Source organism: Coturnix japonica, chromosome Z, assembly GCF_001577835.2.
Source record: "Coturnix japonica isolate 7356 chromosome Z, Coturnix japonica 2.1, whole genome shotgun sequence".
In the NCBI taxonomy this organism is placed as follows: domain Eukaryota; kingdom Metazoa; phylum Chordata; class Aves; order Galliformes; family Phasianidae; genus Coturnix; species Coturnix japonica.
Genome location: NC_029547.1, coordinates 12,852,085 through 12,879,025, shown reverse-complemented (window position 1 = coordinate 12,879,025; position 26,941 = coordinate 12,852,085). Strand labels below are relative to the sequence as shown.

The window sequence follows — 26,941 nt, the reverse complement described above, 5'->3', positions numbered from 1 at the left end:
TTTCAGAAGGTACAGTTAGCACAAGTGCTGACACATCATCATAATGGCAGTTGAATCAGGAATTCTGTAATTCAGAGCAAATGAGAAGCGATGGCTTCATGGCATACTTTGGCACGTATATGGTGCTAGGGTTTATTCAAAGAAATTAATGACTGGAGAGGAAGATGGATGCTTGGTAGTGGGTAAGGTAGGTGGGACCCTAGATACACCTGAGGAGTACCTTCTATCATTTTGATAGTCTTTCCAAAAGTGGTTGTAAGGCACTTAACTCCAGTGTTATTTTTCTTAATTATTGTACAGCTCCTCTTTTCCCTTTTTCTTTGGTTTCCAGCAAAAGGACCTGAGAGACCGGCATGGAGCTGCATCAGGGGGTGCTCAGGTTGGGTGTTAGGAAAAGGTTCTTCACCAGAGGGTGAAGAAGACACGTAACAGACTCCCCAGAACAGTGGTCATGGCCCCAACCTGCTAGAGTTCAAAAGGCATTTGGATAGTGCTCTCAGAGCTCCTGTGGGGATCCAGAAGCTGGACTTGGTGATCCTTGTGGGTCCCTTCCAATTAAAGGAAAGAGAGATATTCAGTGACCAGGCAGGACTTCCCAAGAACCTGTTGTTATTTTTCTGGGGAAATTTTGACAGGAATGGCACTGGGAGGTGGTGTATAAACACTGTAGTTCATAGGAATATCACAGTTAACTGCAAGCGTTAGTCCTCTGCTGCCACAGACTTTCAAATAGTTCTGCATCAAATTAATGATAGGAAAAGACTGTATCTAAAAACTGGAAAATATACATTTAAAGCTTACATAAAATATCATACAGTACTGTTTAAAGGATGTCCTTCTCATTATTTACCAGTTAATAAATGCATTGGGTAAGGTACACTGTTTACCCTCTCTGCTGCAGAGTTCTAGGAAAAGAAGAACATATGCTTTTTTTACATTCATGTTCCTACATATTGAATCTTTATTAAAATATGCTTATATCTAGCATAACAAAATCCTGCACAAAGCATTTACTGCTCACCATTGTTTGATGCAACCCTGCAAATATTTCTGGCTTATATCATTTTCAATTCTGAATGTCCTTCAGGAACTTGACATGAAAGAACAGAGAAAAATAAAAGAGGAGATAACAACAGAAATGTCATATAAATAGAAATATGAATTTATAGCTCAAGTACTTTCCACTTAGTCATGCTGGAAACTTAAGAGCCATCTTATCTAAAGTCCACTGAAGTTGGGCTATTTTTCTAAGATTCTGGAGCTTCAGAAGTGTTGGTATTACTTAGCTAGGTATTTCTCACCCCGGAAAAGTCCTTTGGTGGTTAGGAAGTAGTTTCATGTTATGATCTTTTTTTTCATAACTTGTTTCATCTGAGGACATGTATTCTTCAACTATTATTTCTCCCCACTGAAACACTTTGTAGAAATTCTGCATTCTCACTGTTTCTTTAATACTGTCTGTCCTTCACCTATTTACCAGCAGGATTTGCTTTAATTTCCCAGAATATCAGGTAATAAATAAAATCATATTAACCATAAGAAGATCATAACTTATCCAGGGAATCACAGTAGTGTAGTCCAACAAATCATGAAAGATATGCTGCTTTGTTATATATAAGTCACACTGAGAGCATGGTACTTTTTACTTATAAGGAGAAAAGCATTATTTCTGTGTCAAAGAACTTGTACTTTCTAGCCATCTCATATTAAGACAGATTCACATAACAATACAGACTTCATATCTGAGCTGTATGAAGGCATCAGTTGTCAATTTTGGTACTTCTAAGACCACTTGTCCATGTAGGTACCCCATCTGTTGTCCTTCTAATCTTACATTTGTGTTAGGGTTTTTCAAGGATATTTGTTCATGTAAAACTGAAACACAGGCTCCTCTGCTCTGCCACCTCTTCTTTTTCAATACAGAGACATAAAACAATGGATCTTCCAGTGACAGGAGACTTACAGCCTATTTTCAGTTACTGGTTTGCCTGTACATTGTAGGAGTAACACTTGGTTATGCATTTCACTGAACTTCATGAGGCAATATCCTGAAAAATGCTTGGTTGCTGTTTTTCTTAGAGCTTTTTAGCCTTTTTTGTTGTTGCTTTTTTTTTTTTTTTCTTTTTAAAAATATGTTCCAGTACAGAATGTTACAGGTTAGGATGCCAAAATCCTTACTCCACTCTTAAAACTTATGTCTGAATCTCAATTCTTTTCTCCTCTAGGCCAGAACACGTGCCCCCACGTGTTTCTTGTGACAGTGGCCATTTTAATAACACACCTGAAATTCTGTGCTGACTGTCATTCAAATCAATCCAACTGTTCTCATGTGACTCTACGGCCCTTTTTATGCGCACTGCTAAGGATAGTGATCGTCTGCTAAGTTTTAGTATTGTGTCTTTTTATAGTGCAAGGAATGGACTAATTTTGACAAAATGGTCATGGTTTTGTCACCTGTTGGCTTCTTTGTGGACAACCAGTTTTCTTACACAACTTGTGGAAAAATGACTGTAGGATGTTTGATCTTCTGCACTGGTGCTAGTGCTTCCACTCATGTTGTGGTACCTGAGTTGGTAGCTGACAGCTTTGTGAAATTTCAAGGCAGGAACTGGATGGAGAAATACAAGGTAGTGTATGGAATGCTTAACAAGAAACAACAACAGAAAAAATAACACATAAAAAACAAACTGGAATTGATTTAGAGGCAGTGAGCCTTTGGGTATTACAAAAACTGTCATGTTTGTCTGCTTGAATTTTTGTCACTTAAATTTCACTCAAATTGGGAGTCTGTGACAGTGCCTTACTAAGAAATAGGCATAGATGGAACTTGCACTTTTTTTTTCTGCTGGAGAAAATTCTTCTATGCTTTCATACTGAACATGTTCCAATAGATAAACTCTGGCTTTATCAGAGTAATAATAGTGTTGCAGGAACTTCAACTTGAAGATACGAGCAAACCAGTTTTCATGGGGTGTAGTATGTATTTTTTTAGAGCATGAAATGTAACTGGGGAAAAAGAGGAAGTAACAGAAACTTTTGGGTGCATGCTGCCTTCCATTTAATGTAGGTGAGAACTCTTTATAACATCAGAGGATAATAATAGACAAAAATACATAATTTATATAACACAATATATGTTCCTTATTATCTTGCCTATTATACTGTCCTTCCACACTTAATTTCAATTCAGATTCAGTTCAGCAAAATCGTTCTATAAAAATCAAGATTTTTTTTTGTACTTTTAGGGTAATATCACATGAGGTAACATTTGAGTATCAAGTAACAGATTTCCTCCCAAAAGTTCATGTTCATGAAATAAATGATTTGCATTTGTATTGCAAATTGCACTTTGTATTTGTGTGGCAAATTAGGATAAATTAATTACTTTCAGCTTTATAAGCTACCAGAATTTAATAAGATTGGAGCAGGTTAGTCGTGTGCATAGGATTACTTGGTAAATACTAAATATAAAAGATGAAGTTTGAGTCAGTATTAAACTGCTATAGTGCTACACTGCATCACTCTCCAATTCATGTTGTAGATCCAGAATGTGAGATTTAACTCTCATATCATGTGAGAGAGATGTCAGAATAAATGCATGATTTTAATAACTGTTGTGCTTCGTATGCTTAATGCAATTCAAAGCGCACTGAAAAATGTGAATTACGGTATTCTTGGTGAAGTGGCACCAGGGCTTTGTGCAAGCTCATGATTACAGCCAGATCTTATGTTTCTCAAAAGATCTCGAGGTACTCCATGTGATTAAGTCTCAAAGTCCTGAACCATGTTTCCTATAGATGTGGATTCAGTACTGCCTTGTAAGCTAGTTGAAGGCTACAAGTAGCTGCTAAAAATTAGACCTTGATCTTTAAGATCATAAGCCAGATACTTCATAATTCTTTCTGAGATTGCTATTGTTCAGCTTTCTAGGCAGTGTCAAGGAGCTGGAAAGGGAAGCAGTTAGCCTTTCAGAAACTGTGCTTGTGCTTCAGTTTAATAATAGTAAGCAGCAGCTTTAGCTGTTTCCCATGCAGATGGTAAGAGTCTGTGTGGTCATAGGAAATGCTTGCCCTTTAGAACAGTTGTTATTCAGCCATCTTCAGTTGCACAGATATGATGTTGATTTAACTTTTCATTAAAGTGAGTTAGATTTTGCCATTTCATGACTAAACGCTTACTAAGGTATTTCAAAATCAGGACAAGCTACTTAGCTTATCACTCTTTTGTCTTCCTTGACAGTCATTATTTGATGAAGAGTATAATATAAGAAAGAAAATACTAAAATTAAATCACTAACAGTGATTGAATGTCCTATTGATGTTCTCAGTTCGGATGTGGGCTATATGGTGTACTTTTTTTTTTTTTTTTAAAGGTAATAGTTTTCAGTGTCTGGAAATCATGAAGAAGTGTTTGGTGATCAAAACACAAAGGCATATTCTGCTATGATAAGGGTTGATAAAAACTGCACCAGTGCCTTCTGGCTAAGAGGCAGCCATCAAGTTTTTGAGATGTCAGATTACTTAGCAGCAGTGGAAGCTGCCTGCTTGTAGCTGGAGTTTTGCTCTTCCCAGATGGTGCCGTGAATGGCAAGAATGAGAACCAGGCTAAAGTGACCATAAGTTATGCAATGACTCTACTGACCAAGCATTGTCTACAAGGAAGTCTTCTATGCGAGACTGACTGCAGTAACAAAAGCCCTACTATGGTTCACTTAGTAACCTGCAGAATATGAAGTCTGGATTTTGAAAAAAATAGCAGAATTTGTTTCTTTGTGTTAGAATATAGAGTAAGGGTTAAGAATCCAGGGTCTGAGTAGTTACAGGGTTGTGACTGAATGTAAATATCGGGGAAGAGTGATAGACATCTGTAATAAGAAGGATGCTGGATGCTTGCAAATAAATCATATGTCAGTTGTATTTTGTGCAAGACAGTGTGAATCTGATGGTAATATGCTTCTAAATTAAATCACATGCTGAAACATGTCTATGAGGAACAATGGAAATCTGTGAGCCTCACATTAATACTGCCTAAAATTCGTATCTTATGTAAGAGTTAAAGTAATGCTTATTATCACATTGTCATCCTGAACAGGCCACTTTGTAATTCTAATTAATCATTTGTTTGTTTTACATAAGGAGTCGGCTGGAGGGGATATTCAGTCTCCTTTAACGCCAGAAAGCATTAACGGGACAGATGACGAGAGAGCTACGCCAGAAGTGACACAGAATTCAGAACCAAGGGCTGAACCAACCCAGAATGCATTGCCATTTACCCATAGGTACAGATTCCATTCCCACATCCTAATAAAGTGATATCTGTCTTCTTCCTTGTTAAAGGGACCTTTTCCATGCCATGGCTTCTACCTAGCTAAGTTAAGAATTAAATTATGTGACTTTTAAAAAAAGAAAACAAAATACAGGACTGGCTTTCAGATTTGCAGTATAATCCTTGTTCTCACAAAACAGAAACAAAACCATATATAAGGAAGTCTCTTGGGATGAGACTAGGAGTGCATTATTTTGTGATTTATTCAGCTGAGCATGAGAATTTGAATGCTTGTTAGTACAGACGTCCCTTTAACAGGAAGCATTATTTTGATGACTGAGATCTCAGTAAAGATAACCACAGAATGTTCCAGTTACATTACTTTTGCAGTTTTTGTTTAAATAAATGGTAACACTGGATCGGCCTTTCAGTGATAACTTGTTGGAAGGACACTTACACTGCTTCTGGATTATGCAGTTTAAGCAGCCTTTAACCGAACATTTATGATAGCTGAAAACATTTTTCAACTTTTTTTTTTTTTTTTTTTTTTTTTTTTTTTTTTTTCCAGAACACAGGAGATGTATAGTTTTGCTCCAGACAGAATTATAGTTCATTGCACTTGGAAGCAAACTGATCTAATGGAAGGTATTCCTGCCCATGGCAGGGGAGGTGCAACCAGGGAGTCTTTAAGGCTCCTTGCAACTCAAACGATTCCATGATTCTGTGAATGCTGGATTCCACTGTGTTCTGTAAAAAACAAACACTTTTTATTTAAATGAGTTAAAATGGATGTGTCTTGTTTGTTAAAAATTAGTGAAGGTGGGATGCAATAAAACACATTATGTTTTGAGACCATGGGGCGTAACATAAGTATTTAATGAACTTAGAGCAAAGCTAGAAATACTACATTATTATTATTTTTCTTCATTAAATGGTTTTGATACAGCTTTGTACCCTTGATCAAAATTTGCGGAACAACAGAACTTTAGCTATGTCATTCAACTTATTTGGAGTGAGTGGAGATTAAATTATTCAGAACTTCTCATTTTTGTGAGATAATAATAAAAGCACCTGGAATAATCATTTACATTTTTCAAATGAGAAAAAAAAATATACTTTTGCACTAATTTTTTAGCAGAATTATTGTGTTTATTTTTATACTTCAACTATTACCAGAGAATCAGTTACATGTTTTAGAGGAAGTGGTGCCTTGTAAGAGTTGTGCTGTTTGCATGTTGAAGGAATTTTGTGAATGTTGCATGTCTGTTAGTGTTCTGTAAGGAGTACTTTTAAACTTGTTACTTTTATCTTGCAATTTTCACTATTTTGGGGAAAAGTAGTTGTGAAAAGGTCCACAGACTGTGGGTTTTTTTTGTTTGTTTGATTGTATTTAATGATATCTTCAAGATCTTCTCTCTATTTATGTATGTGTAAATATGATTTCTGGTATGCCAGTGTAGAAACAGCGCATTGCTCTGCAGTGAGCATGATGGAAGATGTTTTCAAATACAAAACATCAAAAACAAAAGTTTTTGTAACAAAACTACCAGGCTATTTTCTTTCATCTTCATGTATGCAGTGTGAGCCTGGTTTTAGTTTCTTGTATGGTTATAGACCTGTAGCAGGAGTTGGCATTCCAGTGGTATCTCTGTCATTAGATACATCTATGTTTAGACATCTGCAGATACAGAATGTTGACATCTCTTATGACGATTCTCAAAAACATCAGTTTTGTCTTGCTGATGGCAGCTGCAAGCTTGTAATGAAGAAAAGGAAAGAAAAACCAACAGCAGCAGAAGACATTTGTATACTATTATTTAACCAAGAAGAAAATGCTTGCTAACACTTTCTGATCATTTATTCATATAGAAGGAAAAGAAGCCTTTTTGTATGTGTCTGAGATACAGAGAACACTGTCTCAATCTGAGAGAAGCTAACATTTAAAAATCCTTGTGTTTCAAAAGATACCAGTTACTTCCCAGGCTTGATTATGTTTTACAAGTCAGTGTCAGAACTTAGGTTGGAAACGAACTGCTTTGTTTGGATTAGGCTATGTTCTGCTTTGATGTGACAGGACCTGCTCACCTGGTGAAGGTCCAAAAGCGATGATCCTCAGTGTAGGCTGCATCACAGAGCAGTCTTAGGTGAAGCCATAGGCAGAGGCTGGAGCTTCATGGGCAGCAGGATGCCACAGCACCACACACGGTGGCAGTTCAGGTGGGAATGGCATTGCTGCTGAGGGCTGGGTGAGCTCAGCTGTGCGCAGTGTCATTGCAGCAGAGGGAAGGGGTAGGAGGTTGATGGGGTTGTTGCAGACAGTCATCTGGGAAGGAACTGTTATGTTTTTGTGTGAACTGGAAGGGTCTGATAGATGTAAACAAGGTCAGAATAAGAAGCGTGGAGTTCATGCTGTAGGCTACATCTTGCTTGTCATTTTTAATCTGCACACCTGAAAAATGTTCTATTTCATTTTATTCTAACTCATCTCTCTGGACAGATACGTCGTCTTCTGCAAGCATTCTTCTCTGCACTTTGTTATGTCCCGGTGTGATTGGTTGGGCTTGTGTTATTTATGCAGCATAAATGTGGACTACTTTGGTATTTATAGTAATTTTCTGTCCATTTATACCCCAAAACTGAATAAAAGCATTACTTAATTCACCAGTGTTTTGTTATTAGAACTTTAATTTCTTATTATTTCAGTAAATAATCGTAAGTGTTGAGATGAACTTTATCTCGCAAGTCTGCAGTTCCATTCATGTCCCACAAGCGTAACAGAACAAAAGTCTGTCTAGTTACTTCAACTTAGCCTTAACTGGAAAGGCCTAAAGCTGTCCACAAGCAGCGTGATTCTAGTCAGATGCTTCAGAGAGAACAATATTAAACTTGCACAGGAAGATAACCCCCTAAATCTCTTGCCTTTTTTCAAAACTGTGATACTCAATGTTGAATTATGAAGTATTATTACTTGAGAACTTTATATTTGTCATGTATAGCCTGAACATTGTCAGCACTACTAAATATTGCCAGAAGAAATGAAAATAAAAAGTAGCCTAAGCTGGCATTGTAATTTTAATAATTTTGGCTGAGACGCTGATCAGTCCTTTTCTGAATCATGGCTAGTCCAGGAATGCTTTCTTTGCAATAGAAGCTAGTTAATAAAAGTTAATATTTAAAATAAGACTAAAGGAAGGATGAATTTTCTTTCTTAATTAAGTCTTGGTCTGCTCAGAAATCTTTCTTATTTTTTCTTCCTTTCTTTTTGCCTTTGGGTATTCGTGGGTATTTCTTTTCTTTTTTAACCACTTCTAGTATGACTGTACCTGACTTTTAAATGCAAGTTTAATTATACTGGCGCACAGTACAGAGTGCCTGGATGTCTGAATGAGCCCAAAGGAATACTCTTATAAGCTTATTCAGCCTTAGAATATAATTCAAATCCGAAAACTGAATAGTATGTTTGGCAAAACATGCAAATGCTGCTTGGGATGTTTTGGTAACTGTTTGATGAATTTGCTTTTCTCCCCCTTGAAAAGAATACATTTGATCATAACAAGTTTTATTCAGTTTCTTGGCACAGTAGAAAGCTGTGGGATAAAACACGCTTTCAGAAACAAAGCTTGCTATAAGAGGATTCTTCTGGGACAAATCTTGAAAGCCTTCAATTTTGTGTCAGCCATGACTTGAACCTATTAAATTGTTTTTTCATATCATATATGAAGATCTTCCATCTAAATGAAAGTTGGAATTTCTATAACTTAATGTTTTGAGTTGCCAATATACATGTGTGTTTGTTGCTTTTTCATTAGAATTCCTATTTTTGTATTCAAACAAGTTTTTAATATGAAAGTTTCACTCACTGCCTTAGTCAAAATGGACTCATTTCAAATGACGTTGGTATCTTAGGTATTTTCTGTCTAGATAGCTTAACATTTAATAATGCTGCATGTAAATCCAATTCTGTAACAAAAAAAAGAAAAAAAAAAGAAATAGAAAACAAACCTAAGATCTTGCTGCTAGCTCGTGTTCTTGCACTGAGTTATCATTAAAAGTTGTATGCAGAAGTCTGTTCAGTAGATTTTTCACTGTGTGTATTACAAACATGTGCTTCTACAAGCTGAAGTATTTCAGTTATGTTACAGTAAAAATACTTGATGGATTGCGTTGAATTGTTAAGTTGGCTATGAAGAAAAGTTTTGAGATGACAGGTTTTTGTGCTGACTTTTAATTTGAATGTATAGTCAAATCCCTTTATTAGGATGTTCTTTATGGTGCTACATATAATTTTCTTACCAAGTAGTGCTGGTGGTGTGCACGGCATATGTTTAATTCTGGGTTTTAAATGCTGTCTAGCCTGATCTTTGGATACTTTTCGTGTTTGTGGGAACATCAGGAAGGCTGTAACATAAACTCCTTCTCAAAGCAGGTCAGCTATGAGATCAGACCAGGTTGCTCAGGGCTTTATCCAGTTGGGTCTTGAAAACCTCCAAGAGTGGAAATTGCTCAAGCTAGATGTGACTTAGAAGGCAATAATTGTATTTGAATTGCATGGTGCTATAAAGAACTGTGGCATCTTAGGGCACACTGGAGAGACTCTAGTAAATTCAATTACACTTTTGGTAAAAGATTATTATTTCTTGGGGCACATTTAGAGAACCAGCTCAAAGATTATTAGTTCCCACTGTCAGTGTAAGAAAAGAGTGATTATTAGAGCACCCAAGAGGTAGGTCTTGACTTCACCTTGTTCACCTCAAACAGCATTTGTTTGACATTATGAAGATCCTATCTGTGCTGTTTTTCTGCCTCTTCTGCCTCTCTGCCAGCAAGACCCTGGTGGTCTGATGAAGAAGCACAAGGAAAATTATGACTCCCTTTCCTCCCTGACCCAACTCTGACAGTTTTCCACTCTTGCATAAGCAGCTCGGATGTAGATGAAGCAGGCTATCCTTCACAATAAAAGTTCTTGCTAGGAGTTCAGTGATTTGAAAAGAAAGTCTTGTGTTTATGCACACTTTGTCTTGTCTCTGATTCTCCTGATGGTGACAATTTCTCAAAATTCTGCGGGGAATCTGGAATATGTAGTAAACTATTACATGTTTTTAAACAAGCAGTGTGTCAAGCACAGCACAGTACAGCTTATACTGTCACATTTTAATAAGACGTCTGTAGGCATGGAAGGAGAGGTGAAGAGGAATTCTGTCTGTTACTAGAGGAATGGCCATGCTGTGTGTGTTGCCGAGCTCTTTCAAATAAAGCAACTGATGGAGCTGATTTTAATAGTTGTGGGAATGGATGAGAGCCAAAACTAAAAATAGCCCAATACTTAAGAAATGTTACTGTCTCTTTTGAGCAGCTAAGCAAGTTCTAGTCTGGAGCATGTGAATTATCCACTTCCTGCCATTTATTTAATGAGAGCTCTGAGGGTTGATTCAGAAGATGAGAGCTGGGTGTTTGAAAAAAAAAATGTTGTAAATACCATCCTCAGGGACAAGCAAGCACTCTTCTAACGTAACTGTCAAGTACATTCTTAAAAGAGAAATGCAGTTCTTCTGCAATTTGAATTTAAAAGAAGAAAGGCATATAACTTGGAACATGTAATTTTTCTTCCTTCAATCACATACATAACAATTAAAAACAAACAAACAAAAAAAAAAAACAACCCACCCCACTAATAGTAAGGAAAAGGAGCTAAATTGCTCAAAGAATGAACTTTCACTTTTTAAAAGGATGCATCCATTGTGCTCAACCAATCCAAAACATGGATGACATGAAAAGATTATTACTGGAGCAACTATAAACTTTAGCTCCACGAATACCTGATATTTAACACAAAATCAGACTTCTTGGGGTGGTTTTCTATGGCAGAGTGGAGAGGTGAATTTTATTTATTTTTATATTTTTCACTGCTGTCCTTTACCTGGCTGACATTTCTCAAATATATATTTTTCTGAAACCTGTGACTCCTTTTACAAGTCTTAATATGCAGTTACTGCTTTTCTTCTTTTCTTTGTTGTCTTTAGGCATTGGTGATGGAGCTATTCTCTTTATTCTATATAATTCTATATAATTCTATATATTATATATTATATATATTCTATATAATTCTCCCAGCAATTTAGTTGCCCAGTGAACTTTTTGTTTCATATGTTCTGATACTGGGTGTGTGACTGAGAAATTTCTTTTTTGGGTAGGATTATTTTCATGTATAATATCTAGAATATCTGCATTTCTCTGAGTTTTGAGCTGAAGCATGCAATCATCTTTTCAAGGATTCCAGCTGCAGATATAGGTGACCTTATATAGATAGTTCGTATCTCATGTTTTCTTCACTCATACTTCCTTTATTCAGAGCTGTCTGAGTACTCAAAAGAAACCCTTATACCAGTAAACAGGGATAAACTGCAGACTTAGCTTTCCCAGTTCACAATGAAGAAGCCCAAGAGGTTGTCTTTATTACACTGGAGCTCTGTCTGGCTTACTGTTGAACTTAGATCATTTGCAACTATAGCAGATACCTCTTCCACCTCTGTCCTTTGAGACTGTCTTTTCGACACTCAAATGTCATTCGTGTCAAATAGTGCAGACACCAGAAAAAAATGCTCCAGTGTCCTCCAGAAAAAAAGGAAAAATCACAGTGAAAAAATTTTAAGAGGAGGTGGCTGCTTTGCAGAAGTGCTATTCTTCAAAAATCCTCTTTGGAAAGACCTAATACGGTGAAACTACAAATCTCATACCTTGCTTGAATTGGAAGCCTCAGTACACACTTCTTTAAAATATTTTTCAGACACACGTTTGAATATCTCTTCTACAGGAAAAGAAAGCCATGAATGCCCAAAGTTACTAGGAAAAAAGCACACATTGTTGTTGATCCCCTGAGTCTCAAGTGAGTTTTCTAACAGTCATGATCCTTGAAATGAGAAGCCTTTAGTACAAAGTAAGGGCCGAGGGAGGGTTGTACAGCACAACTCTTAGTATACTTTTCAGTGTCTGATCATTCAGACTTTATTGTCTCATCCTCGTTGGTTAGGTAAGTTGATGAGCGGAAGTAAGGCCAAGTGGCCATATATAGATGTATGTATATGTATATAAAAGTGTTATATATTAGAAGACTAAAAGTTGATAGTAGCTGACAGGTAGCTGCTTTATTTCAAGCACAAGACTTAGTCCACTCATCTTTAACAACACAGAACAAACACACAACCATTTGTATTGATAAACAAGCGCTAAATAAACTTTTCCAGATTTGTTCATTTACTATTTTATATCCCTGAAAAGGACTCTGCAGTCATAATCTTGTTCTGTGAAACTGGAGAATAGTTCAGACCTTGGTTTCAGGTTATGTTTTACCATCCACATAGAAATCATTCAAATTGCTGCACAGTTCTAGAGAAAGGAAATTTTTTTAAAAACTGAAAATTTTTGTTACTGTAGAATCATGGAATCCTTAGAGTTGGGAGGGACCTCCAAAGGCCATCTAGTCCATCTCCCCTGTACTGAACAGGGACACCTGCAGCTCAATCAGGTTGCCCATGGCCTTATCCAGCTTCACCATATAAGGTTCAACCAGGCCCACTGGCCAAGCCAGCCTAGGTCTCTCTGGATGACATCCTGTCCCTCTGCTGTGTTGACTGCTCCCATCTTGGTGTCAATGGCAAACTTGCTGCAGGTGCAATTGATCCCAATGTCATTGTCATTGATGAAGATATTAAAGAGTATCAGCCCCAGTACCAATCCCTGGGGGACACCACTTGTCACCAATCTCTATCCAGACATTGACCACCTTTGTTCCCTGGATGGCTTTTAAGTACACTGTAGAACAGCATGCACTATTTTATTTTGATTTTTATTTTATTTCAAGGTTCAATAGTTGCCAAGTCTGCTTTGTCTTGTAAAATCAGAAAATCGATGCACTTGTGTAATTGATTATAGTCACAGTAAAATGTACATGACATATTCCTAAGAAGGAATATGAAGTCCTTCTGAGCAATTTTGAGTTCACATTCCACAAGACAAAATCCATCTTTAAATACAAATACAGAAAATAATGGAAAACTTAGTATTTCATGTTTCAGAAGGTCAGCACTGCCAGTTTGGTATTTTAAAATCTCTTACTACTCACTACAATGAATCACTTTGAAAATATAGCTTTATTTTTTAAAAGCCTGCATAAACATAGGCCCAAAGACATTCTTTCTTGAATATTTTTGAAATATTGTGTTCTTACTGAAGAAGCATCTCCAGTTGCTCAAGTAATTCTACAACCTCACCCATCTTCCATGAAGTAGATTCCCAGTGTACTGAGAAAGCGGGAATTAACATTAAATCATCAGAAAGAAAAAGGCTGTAAAAAAGGTCCAACAGAACAAGAGAAACATCAGTTGTTGAATCTTTTCACATGTAGGCTCTTGGAATTTTCAAGTTGCTTGACCCCTCTACCACATGCCATGTATAGTGACTGCCCCCTCACCTGCACTTCCCAGAGATCTTTGTCTCTCTGCCTTGTTTGCGTGCTTTATTCTCTTGTGAATCGTACATGTATCCAATAAAGATCTGTGTTCAGTTTTTCAGACAGTAAGGCCAAACTCATGGCCAAACCTGTACTTAAGGAGTATACTTTAGTTTTCTAAAAGGAGTCTGTTACTGTGTGCATTTTAGTGATGCTTTATTGAATGAGTATGATACAACTTCAGTCTTTCTCTTATTAAGACATTGCAGTGCTCTGCCTTCTGTATGGTCTCAGGCACAGCTGTGGATCATGAGTGACTTGTAGTTCCCATATGAAAAGCTGCACAAATACATAGATAGATAATGAGTTCTAACATTTTTATATGCCGGGTGCTTATGGTTTCACTGCTATCTGGATTGCCTGATAACATTAATTAGTCATGACAATATGAACGACTATATTACTATTCTTGAGACAGTACAAAACTTTTTTTATTGAGTTTCCAAGAAGGAAATAATAAATACATAAACCTTCAGCCTTTCTCAGCTCAAGTTTGAGAAAAAAGGATCCATTTGCTTCATGTATCCTAGTCTTCTCTGTATTACACCCTTCTTAACTACCTTCTCTCCTTGGAGAAGAATACTGAAGGCAGAAATCAGTCCACCTAGAACTATATTTTGCAGTGATTTTAGCTTAAGAGTCTATCAATTACTATATTCTTGATGGCATTTATAAGAATATGATTAGATATTGCTCAGGGGAATTTACATTACATCTGACCTGTGTTACAAGGTGTCCATCATCTTAAGATGTAAAGTATTTCCACTTTCAGTGATGGTGAATTATTAATTGTGGACTGAGTATGCTCCAGAAAGGAGACTTTTGCCATTTCAGAAGTGCTCAAGTTGTGTTAATGAAGCCCATATGGACTTAGAAATTATCTAATTTTTAATCAAATAGATAAATTACTCCTAGGGGATTCACCATGGAAGCCTGAGACCTAGATAGCTGTCAATAGATATTTTATTTTAGTTACGTATTCTTTTCCTGTCGGAGGCATGAGATACTGCACTGCCAAATTCTGCTTGCATTAAGAGGAAACAGAGGAGAGTGATTTTCTGAGGTGGTCGCAGCTTCTGTTCCTTTGCTATAGTTAAATCTCATGAGTAATTGTACCTCCTCGCAGCTGCGAGGTTTAGCTCCAGCAAAGGGGCTTGTGTAGGGCTGGCTGAACACTTCTGTTTCCTGGAATATCTTCAGGCACACGTGGACCTCAGCATAGGAGCTGATTGTGCTTTATCATTTAACTTCTGGAGAAGGTGGAAACTCATGGCTTACACAGATGTACTCTTTGCTGAGTAGAGAACTTGCTGGGTGGTCAGGCCTAGAGAGTGACTGTGAATGGAGTTAAATTCAGTAGGTGACTGGTCACTGGTGGTTGGTATTGGAGCCTGTCCTGTTCAGTATTGTTACTGATGACATGGATGAGGGGTTTGAATGTACCCTCAGTAAGTTTACACATGACACCAAGCTGGGAGGAAGTGTTGATCTGCCTGGGGATAGGGAGGTGTTACAGAGTTTGAGTAGCTGGGCTGATGCCAGTGGGATGAAGTTCAACAAGACCAAATGCCCAGTCACTTTGGTCACAGCAACCCCACTCATCGCTACAGGCCTGGGGCAGAGTGGCTGGAAAGCTGCTCAGTGGAAAATAATTTGGAGGTGTTAGCTGGCAGCTTGCTGAACATCAGCCAGCACTGTGCCCAGGTGGCCACGAAGGCCAATGGCATCCTGGATTATGTTAGAAATAATGCAGCCAGGGAGCAGGGGAGTGATCATCCCTCTGTACTCAGCTCTGGTGAGACCGCACATTGAGTATTGTGTTCAGTTTTGGTTTCCTCACATCAGGAAAGAAATGGAGGCCCTGGAGCATGTTCAGAGAAGGGCAGTGAAGCTGCTAAAGATCTGGAGCATAAATCTTGTGGAGATCAGCTGAGAGATATGAGATTGTTCAATCTGACAAGAGGAGGCTCAGGGGAGACCTCATAGAGCTTGAAAACTTTCTAGAGGAAGCTGTAGTAAGCTGGGGGTTGGCCTCCCAGGTAACAATGGTAGGACGAGGAATAATAGCTTTAATTTGCACCAGCGGAGACTCAGGATGGATATTAGGAAGAATTTATGTTCGGAAAGAATGATAATGCTTTGAAACTGGCTGCCCAGGGAGGTTGTGGAGTCACCATCTTGGGGATGTTTGAGAAGTATGTAGATGTGGCACTGAGGGACATGGCTCAGTGGGCATGGTGGGGATGGGTTGATGGTTGCACTAGATGATCTTACAGGTCTTTTCCAACCTTAAGGATTCCACGATTCTCTGATTCTCCAGTTTAAAGTCAACATAGGACTGTCTGTGAGGTGCAAAAAAGCCGTGGCAAATTTGATAAAGCTACTTGATCTTTTTGTTTACTGAAAGGATCCTACCAAATGGATTTGGTATGTTCACTTCTTGAAAAAAAATGATATTTAAAAACTGAAATTTGACAAAGCAGAAAAAAACAGTTCAGGAGATTCTCTATATTAAAAACATACAGCATGAGTATCTGGTGTATTTTTTAGAATGGTTGTCTCATATTCAAATGAAGCGTTTATGCAAAAAATAGACATCATCAAAGTAATTTTTGTCTAAATTTTATGTGCAGAAGTGCTGACTGAATTTCATAAGCTATTTCATTTTGCGTGCTTTTACTGATCACTTTGCACCCCTGCAAAAGATATAGGGCCAAGGCCCAGGAGCAGTTAATTTTCTCATAATATAGAAATCTTGGGTTTTATGTCTAAATCCAGAAGACCCCTGCTAGCTTCTTAGTATCGTACTCTTTGGTTTGTGTCATTTTTGCCAGATGAATTAACATTACAGAGGATTTTTCCCTCTTAGCTTTTGAACAGAAGGTGGATTACAACCACTATGTTCTCTTTAGCAGATCCAGCATAAGACTGTACCTCCTATACAAGGGTATCTTGTTGATTTTCTGTTGCGTTCTGGTAGGAAGACTTTTTGCATCAGGAGTTTGAGGGTATCAATCTTTGTCTTGCATATGTGGGCAGAGGTTCAGGGCAGGCACAAACAAATACATAAAACAAAAAACATGAAGTACATGATACATTCTCTTGGTGGAATAGTTAGCTTGAGGAATAGAATGGGGAACACAGCTAAATGCTGATCAACATCACCTGTAATGTTTCAGCATTTTATGCTTTAGGGAACCTTTCTGTACCTAAAGTGTGACATCTTTTGAGTACTTGAATATTGCTGTAGGTGCCACTGACATTTTGTGATACAGGCAGAAAGCAGTTTGTGTTGATCAGTATTTTGACCATGATGAATTCAAGTCACTGAATAGTATTTTGGTAAGTTGTGGAAAACTGACAGTGCATAAGCATCATCAAGATTTTCTACAGTTACATTGAATAGTCATCAAATTTTGGCACTGATGGATTGGATGGGCTCAAATCAGCAGTGATATAGAATTTAAGAGGGTTTTTCTATGTCAGCTTTTAAGCCATTTGGCAAATGAAGAAGCCTGAAGCTGGGTGAATGGTGAAATAAAATACCTGGAATGTCGAGGCCTCTTTTCTCAAGTACACAGAAATACAATATAACTGCTGGTCCATTCATAGTGGTGGACTTTGTTTGCAGGGTTGTTGCCTCTGGGGTTTGTATTCTGTGACACTTTGGTGTAACAATTTTCTGTCTTTCTTCCACTGAATTCAAAGCGTTCAGTTTTGAAGCTCAAGTTAGAATCTTGAAAACCATCTTCTGGGAGACTGCAATAACAAGAACCACACAAAAACCAAACAAAGCACCCTCCTAAGTGAATTGTGCTTAATGCTAGTAGTGAACTATTTAACTCTCTAGTTTGCCAAAGAGAAGATAAATTCCCTCTCTAAATGTGAGAATGAATGTAGAAGTGAGATTTTGATTCATTGTCTCAAACCAAATGCTTTTTCATGTAAGCAGCTCAAGTTGCCCTAAATTTTAAGAGGTAATTAAAATAGCTGAATTAGCACAAACTGTCCTGTACTCACTGTGTATGACTGGGACTTAACATATTCACTTCAATACTGTGAAAACTTAAAACTAATATGATTATATTACAACATAGATTGTGTATCATCTTCTTGCCATGTTTTTCAGAGATGTGAGTGCTATTATTTAATTCTACTTTAGTAGTTTAGGAAATTATCTGTGCTGGGCTTACTTTCTCATATAGTGCACTGAGGGGCTCAGGGAAGCTTACTTTTATACATGTTCACATCATGAAGCTTTCTGTACCATTTTCCTATCCCAGATGACTAATCAATGGGGTGAAATAGATCTCACCGTGTTAGAAAATAAATATGTAAATTGAAGGAGAGGAGAGGATTCTTTTTTGAAACTGGTGTTTAAGTGTTGAATTGGGAAGAAATGGCCTATATTTATTTCCTTTTTGTCACTGAGCTCAATTAAGAGCCAAATCATTTGACCTTTGCATTTTACTGGAAAGTGGCTGAAGGAAATAAAAGAATATAGATCCCGGAAGTCTATACCAAGTAAAAAAGAACTAGCAACCACTGATGAGTTAAGGAAAATAATGTGTTTATGTGTTTGTTTTTTTTTCTAGAAATTTTTTACAGTAGGGGAGCAAGAGAAACTTAGATAACTTTTTCCAGGTGTTAACCTATAGCTTATAGAAAAAGTACCAGTATCGCAGACTTTCATCTAAAATTTCATCTTTGTTTTTTGATTTTTTTAAAGTAAATTTGACTACAAAATCAATCTAGTAAAAAAAAAAATTAGTCTTTTCTTGGGCGCAGATTGGGCTTAAACAAGGCAAATTTAGTTCTTCCGCTCTATAAAAATCGGAGATAGAAAATAACATGAGCGGCACTTTGGCTCTGGAGAAAAATTTCTTCTCTGTGGGAGTGGTCAGGCATTGGAACAGGCTGCCCAGGGAGGTGGTCAAGAAACATCTAGATGCAGTACTGTGGGATGTGGTTTAGCAGGTAACATTGGTGGTGGATGGACAGTTGGACTGGATGATCTTAGAGGTCTTTTCCAGCCTCCATGATCTTTTGTTTCTATCCACCGATAAGTTTTGTAACGCACTAGGAAGTTGTTTTTCTCAAGCCCACTCAATTAGTGTGGTTTATTCTGGTCATATAGTTCATGTGCACTTACTGCTTGTTCTTTTAAGTTCTGACAGCTCCATAGATGATTTAGTTTGGGCTGCATATTTAGGCTATTGCCTCTAAGTAATTGCATGGCTATCAGAGGAGATAAATGAAGCTTAATTAAATCTACTATACTTTGACATAGCTTCATTTCCCTTAGTGGAATAAAATGGTATTGTGGACAATGAATAAACTGGCAGTTCATCTCCTATACCGACTGTGCAATTAACGCATGTTGTCATATTTACCAGGACAAGCAAATTGACAATTGTAATTCAGGCATTAATTGCACAAATAGTTATTATGGTTTCCTACTGTGACGTGAACTAATGTACTAGCTGGGTAGAGGTCAGATAGTCTTTATTCAGAATCTATATTGCACTTTATTCCAAGTATTTGTATTTGACATTCTATGGAGGGTCTTTCTGTTCCTTATAGAGGTTCTGTAAGGCCCTGCATCTGCAATTATTGTTCTGCTAAATCCAATTTGTTGTGATAGTAGGAGAGGAACCAACATTAGAGGGTCTTAGAGACTAAGGTGACCTCCAGTATCACTGACAAAAAAATTCCAATAAATCTAATGTAAGCGCATGTATATCTGTCACAGTGGAACACTTGTAATGCCTGCTGTTGTTGGCAGAGGTGCAACACACTCTAATTCAAGCTGTGGAGGAACCTAGAAATGCAGGAGAGGTTTTTGCAAAGAAGGCAAAGGTTTTTGCAAAGGCACCTAAGAATGCCTTTAGCCAACTACATGTTGCGTAGTTCCTCAGCCCACTCTGCTGCAGTTCTGTCTGCCCTCCCTCTGCAAAGCTGGCCTTCACTGCTTATCTCTGCAGAATCAACCTGTAGCTGCAGTTTACTCCTCTTGGCTACATGGTACGCTGCTAAATGAAACAGGCTTTGATTCCAGCGGCCGGCATCTAAACAGTGTTCACATGTTATTGCATTGGCCCTTTCTGTGTCCTTGTGGTATAAGACACAGTTTCCACTTGCACAGAGTCCTTTCCAAGTACATGCAGTGGTTTGGCGGGCACATTGACTCATGCCACTGTGGAGCGTGTGTGGCCATAAGGGTTTCAGCTGAGCCAGGGACACCTGAAGATTGCATAGAGCCTTGTAGTGTGATTTTGGAAGGCATCTGTACATGCCTGTCTGATTATACAAACTGCACTCACAGTTTGGCCAGCTGATATGGACCAGGGAAATCTGGGGAGCATGCAAATTCCTGGGGCCTTCAGACATTTGGGGTGTTGGGCCCTGTTCTGTCTGGTGGTGGAGTTGTGTTCACTAGAAAAAGAGCTGTTCCTTGACATTACTGTCACAGCGTGGCTGTGGTGAAGGTGGGAGAGATGCTCAAATTCACATTGGTAGCACAATTCAGTGAAATTCTTAAAACCAGAATAGCACTCAGTAAATGACTGAGAGAAGTGTAGGGCAGTCACGTTCTGTCTTTTCATTTTTCATGTTACAGAGAATGGATTGTATCGATTCACATTGTTCTAGGTAGGATTTTTGAAATAAACAGTCTTTTGTCTACATAGGGCCACTGGAAAATTAATTTGTACTGATTCAAAGTGTGAATTTAAGGTTAAACTGCTTTAAATTCTTGTGTATACAGATGAGTTACAGAATGAAAGTGGCCTTCATTCTGATCATTTTAATGTCAGGGTCATTTTGTTCTAGTATCTCACTTGCTGATAAGCATATCATGTAATTGCTTCTATATAGTGATTAAGTGCCGTGAGAGCTCTAGTCAGTTTGACTTTTTTCTCAGCCAAATTCTTAGTCATTTTAGAAAATGAGACTTAAGTTCCTAAATAACTTAGGTTGCTTTTGAAGATTTAGTTTTGTTGCAGTATTTGAAGTATTCGACACCATAGCAACAGCAGGGAAGGAATTGTTCCCCGTACTCTATATTAACTACATGGACTAAAAAAATGACTGGTTATCAATTTTGAATAATATCAGTTACATTACAGGTATAAGAATAAAAGGCTTCTTTGTGATATCTATAAGCAATTTCAGTAGAGGAGTGAGGGCAAATCTTTATTTCTTTTGGAATATGTGATGAAATTTTAGGTCTGCAAGGTTTTAATGTTTTGTGCAAAAAATCATAGGAATTAATTATCCATGCTTACTCTTACTAATGGGTGAAAATTATAAAACAGAGTTATTAGTTTTGTTTTAGGCTGTATGAGCTTCATGAAAAGATAACACGGTGTCTCCCTTTTGTACATGTTATATGACTAAGACAAAAGTGAGGTCTTCTTAAAATTAAAATGAGGAAATTAGGATTTTCATAGTGCCGCCATGATATTCAGGCTAAGTACAAATCTTTCACATTCTGAAACGATGTTTAAAAGATATGCATTAAATTGCTAACAGTGTGAATTTAATGAAAATCAGAATTTAAATGTCACTTGTGTAAATACATCCAGAGTTCAGTAGCAAACAATACAAAAAGCCTGGAATGTTTCTTGACTGATTCAGTGTGGAAGAGTGACTCTTCTCTTTTTACTCCACTTTAATGTTGGTCAGGAATGGGATCTAAATCCCTGATGGTTGAGGACTGTAGATGAAACATTCATTTTGTGTTAAGAAAGAGAGATATGGTGGAATGGCTTTCCACAGAATATTTCCTTCTTAAAAATAATATAATTCAGTTGAGTTCTATTTTTCAGCGATTAGCTTCAATGCTGAAAAGTTAGCCTGCCTTTTGGTGGTTTTGGTAGGTCCTGTGATGAATTAAGACCATCTAATGAAGTACAGTACCTGGATTTAAGTGGTAAGAGATAAGTAGGATATAGCCATTGATTTTCATTGTATAGTCATGTGCTACACAGTCAAAGGATTTTGATTATTGTTATTCGACTTCTTTTGGTCAGCAAGATTTTGACCTTGCTGAAGTGTAAGACAAGAGATGCCTAATAACAGAACTGTCTCTAGCAACACTGAAGTGTCACCTCTTCTGTCCGTGGGCTACATGTGTGCTTTGGATAATCTAGAACTTGAAAACATGATCAAACTGAAAGGTTAAATGCAAATGAAAAGTCATGTATGAAGCACCTTGAAAGAGAAACCTGTAACATCTTCGTAGGCACTCCTCATCCAAATTTCATTTCTGTCATCTACACTGAGATAGAATCTGAAAGTTCAGGGATATCGAATATCAAATGTGCATCATGAGCCTTTTTGCTACAACACCAATTTATCATTTAAAATGTGTGTGTTCATCCAATCTAAAGAGCTGATTCACAACTAAGTTTCCTTTGTTTTGTGCTGATCTAACTCCACTGAGATCATATGGATATTCCTTGTCCCAAAGGGGAGAAGAGATATTTCATGCTTAGTTAATATTCTTGCTTCTCTCCCCAGGGTACCTATCTTCCTTTGCTAAAAATTCTTTTGAATGCTCTAATTAAGAATAAAATCTTTTTTGAATATTAATTAGCTTTTCATCGTCCTCACTGAAAATATTTAACTCAAAGCAATTTCCTGGTAATTATCTCTTGATTGTAACTTTGAGAAGACTTAACATTTATTAGAGTGAATTCCAGTTTATCAAATAACATTTCCTTTTGCATGTGTCCAGTTAGTAGCAACTTCAGATAAAAACACAATCGGCTATAGTCATGAAGAGATAGGGTTGGGTTGTTTTTTATTGTATTTCTCAGGCTTTCTAATTACAGATACCATCATTCCTTCCGTAGCTTCTAACTGTATGGTAGATGACCATGTCCCTCAAGCACACAACATCATCTTCTTTTGAGTGTTTGAATCTATTAGGTCTGTTCTTTTTTGCCTTTTCCTGGGATGGTGAGGTAGGATCTGATAATCTTTCTTCAGCTTTCTGCTTATTCTATGACTCCTAGTTAGGTCATGAATGGATAACCAAAGTTTTTTTTTTTTGGTTTTTTTTTTTCTACTTCTAAATTTGTTATGAATATTTAAGTGTGAGAAAGACTTAAGAAATTTGTGTTTCATGCCATATAGCATGTGGTACTTCGGACGAACAGCAGGACAAACTCTTAACACCATCATGTTTAAATTCTTTCTACTCTGAATTAGCTTTCCACTTTGAATTGTGGATGTAAATTGAGGACTTTAGCTCCCCATGAGAATAAAAGAGGATTTTGTGAGCTTTCAGGAGTACTTTGAGGCATGCTGCTATCACCCTCTGCGTCTATAGAGTTGTCATCTGCATCTACCAGAGTTACATCTGCATGGAAGTAATTGCAACTGTAGCCCATTGCAGAGTCATCACCCTTCCATTCTGGAACCTCAGCATTATCTAGCTTATGAAGTTATCTTATGTTGCCGTTTAAAGCTTACTGTCTTACCCTCACAGCACCATTTACAGTTCTTGTTACTAAGCTAGGAGTGGTAACTGTTCTTGTAGCACTGTGGAAGAACATTTGCTGGACTTTATTTCATATGACAGATTTCGTAAGGATCTTGGGGAGAATTCCTTACCAAGAGCCTCATGTAAAACCAGACTCTTACCTTATATTTCTGAAGGGAAGAAGAAGCTACACTGATTTCACTTGAGCTATCTGATCCTGCTGTAAGAGGGCTGAATCATTACAAGTCCCCTTTACTTCCCTGAGCTTGATGAGCTGCTCCGTACAGCTCACTAGCACAGCTGTCAGAAAGGATTGCTCCTTACTTCCAGCACGGATAACACGTTGCTATCAGCCGGCTGACGTTCCTCTCCTGCTGAATGGTAGTGCCCACTCCACCAGGCTCTTGGTCTGCTTCCAGCATGTGCCACTATTTATAATCCCAACAGCAGCTGCAGGGACTGTGCTTCATTCATGTTCGTCAAGTCCTGTGGTGTTAGTTACTATTACCAGATGTCAGATGTTGTAGTGAAAGTACTTCAGTCTTTGTTCACCCGAATTCCTCTTTTCTGTCATTCCAAGATGGTGACACTCGTCATAGGTCTATAGATCACTGACACCTAATGAATGTACTTGCCCTTGAGCAACGGCTTGCAACTGTGGCTACAGTAGAGTAGGAAATCCAACTTTTAAACTAATTAATTTTAAAGCATCATATTTAGTATTTAAAGCGTAGAATAATAATAAAGCATGATTCTGCGTAGCCTTTGTTTCTGTAAATCTAAAGTAAAGCTTAAACCACGTCTTACAGTGCTGATATTGCCTACAGTGCAGCAAGTAATGAATAAGCAATATCTCAGAAAACATCTCTTGATTTGGACTGCTTTTGTTTCTTTGTTTCTTGAAGGCATCTCTTGAAATAACTTCATTCTGAATACAGCTCATTAATGTGTGCATCCTGCCCCTTCCTGTGCAAGTCTTCTCCAACTGTCTAAACATGGTGACTGGAGCTTTTAGGATTAATTTTCTGTAAGCGACCTACTTTGCAGAGAAAGATTCTCATTTATAGCCTCTGGCACTCTATTCAGGTCACAGATGGACAGATAGCAAAGCTATTCCTCAGCGTCTTACTGGAGTTATAACCAACACCCAGTGAGAACAGATATCATCTTGATGTTAATTGGTCAGAATGCCTAGAAGTATGCAAGACCATTGAATCCTACTTTAATTTTCAGGGGTGTCACAGTTATGCTACAGGATATCAGACAGTGCTTTGCTATAGGAGCATATTATAGCAAGGATGAAAGTACTGTGTGCTACAGAAGTTAAATATCCGACTTCGAAGCCTTTGCCTGAAAGTTGAACACCATGCACTGTTCTGGCTGTGGAGGTTTCAGGTATTACCCATGTATCAAATTCTGTGGCCAACACCAAGGATCAGAGGTTCTGGGAATGTTTACCAGCTAAGAAGTGCTCACAATCCCATCATCAGTCGTCACTATGAAGATAATTCTACTTACAGTCAGTATGGTTTAAGCCTTTGTTATGGAAGCAATTTTTGTGCATTGTGGTCAGCTAAAGCAATTCTACCCCTATTTCACTGTTAGCCATTACAGGCCCATTTTCTCTCTTGTATTTGGTTTGTACTCCACCACTGCAGAAGTACTGATTCTGCTATGTTTGTAGAGCAGTTTGTTATCCTGTGTTCAGACACACAGAATCACTAGGCTGCATCTTCTGCTATAGTACTTTTGAGCATTCAGTTGAGTTTTTCTTGATGAGAAACAGGCATCAAGCAGTTTCTTTTATTGAAAAACAATCTTAAAACCTTAAGTGTGCCAGGAATCCAGTGTTGTTAATTGTGACAGGCCTGAAGGAATGTGTAGTAAAACTGTGGCAGTGCCAGTGAAAGGATGTGTGGCTTCCAGAGCACAACAAAAAAACATATTTAGGCATGTTGAATCCTTAAGCTGCAAATATGTGTGTGCTGGTGTCACCCTGTGTACACAGACTGCTCTCCTCTCTGAGCTGCAGAGACTGCTCCAGAACACTTTGGAAGGTGTTCTGTCAGAAGCTGCATTGCTGTTTGGATCGCTTCCACCACTGGATATGTGTTCCCATTTCATGTGAGCAAATATATTTGGGTTTGCTTCAGATGTTTGCAACCATTAAGACAAGTGACAGAGCTTTGCTATTTCCTATGATGCACTCTAATACATTGAGGGCAAAATCAATTCCTTTTAGCAAAAAGCCTTTCAATCAGTAGTTAAATTAAAGGTTTTAAAGAGTATGTGTAGCCCTCCCATACCTATCCTGAGGGACTGCAGTGTTAGCCATGGGCTCAGTTGTGGTTTTGGATTACCTGTGTATGTGCTTTCAGCTTCTGGACCCATGTATTTCCCACCCTACATGTTAGCCCCAGGGTTTTCTCTCCTAAGGGAGAATTGCTGTTGAGCCTAAAGTTGGTCTTTCTCTGTCTTTACTCTGGAGTTGTAGATAAATTCAAACCAGTGTAGCCCTACAGGCATAGACTTTAATGTGTAGTTTGAGAGCAGCTGTTGTATATTTTGTTTTATTTGTTCTTAAAATAATTAATTTAAATCTAAATAAGTCAAGTTTTAATCAAAATAATCCACAAAGCATGCTTTTTTCCCCCCCTCAATGTATTATTTCAAGAAGCTAAATAAGCACTCTGACAATTGGTTGCAGACTATTTTAATCAGATTATGATTGTAAGAAGTATGCTAATACAAAAACTAATCCGTGCCTTTCATTCTTTGTTTTCCTATATTGATATCCATCTCATTGTATTTATGTTGGAGAATGCAGACTTTTGTGAGAAGAAACAGGATAACCCTAAATAATTGAAAACTTATTGTGTATTGTCAAATACAAAACCAGATTAATTTAAGTAATATACTTCTGTTTTGTGGTAGAGTCAGGATTCTTGTCAGAATGGTTAGGGTGCTGAGGAAAGGGGAAGCTGAGACACTATGAAACCCACTCCTATGGCTACTCAGCATCATCTAGGGCTCTGTCTTCCAAGATCTTCTCAGCTTATAAAAGCTTAGCTGTATCATTGTGAGTATAAACATTACAGGCTAAACCCTTCATATCCCTTTTTGCATATTCAGTTGTGATATGAAGTGGTCAAACAGTTCACTTCTGTAGTAGTAGTAAGACAGTAGCTTGTAAACACACACACTGTTTGCTACTTGTCATGCTGTAGTGGAGCTATTGAATAGGGTCACTCACATGTATGAACATGTTGGTTTGGTCATTTGTTTGCAAGATCAGAATGTCTAGAAAGAAATGGGAATGTGATATAGAACTAGTATTTTAGCACAGTTTTCACAGAATTCGTGGATACGATGTGCTGTTACAGATGAAAAATGAATTTGATAAGAGGAACAGAATCATAGACATTGCTTCAAAAATTTGTTCTCATCATCTTAATGTGTGAGTCAATGTTCCCTGATGAAATGGGGTTATCTTCACATTAGTTTAGTCATTTAAAATTTCTGGTGGTGAACTTCTGATTAGATGAATAGTTCATGCAATGCAATGTGAAAGAACCCCTATTCCTCTTCTAAAAGAACGTGTATTCCTCTTCATGGGGACCTAGCAATATATCTGGAGGAAAATGCTGCAGCATGGAAGAATCAGACATCCCATGTTAGTG

The 26,941-nt window shown here is 37.7% G+C and overlaps 1 protein-coding gene across 2 annotated transcripts in view; it reads left to right on the top strand.

Moving 5' to 3' along the window:
* The window catches only part of HOMER1 (homer scaffold protein 1), an 88,754-nt gene that overhangs the window by 34,362 nt on the left and 27,451 nt on the right, over window positions 1-26,941 (top strand). Inside the window, exons 5-6 of one of the 2 annotated variants that reach the window (XM_015848573.2) lie at window positions 5,136-5,278; window positions 5,834-9,329. In XM_015848573.2, the coding sequence (XP_015704059.1) occupies window positions 5,136-5,278; window positions 5,834-5,984 (294 nt within the window). In that variant the 3' untranslated portion in view covers window positions 5,985-9,329. Of the gene's footprint in view, window positions 1-5,135; window positions 5,279-5,833; window positions 9,330-26,941 lie in introns of those variants that run through there. The other variant, XM_015848572.2, reaches the window with a different exon arrangement.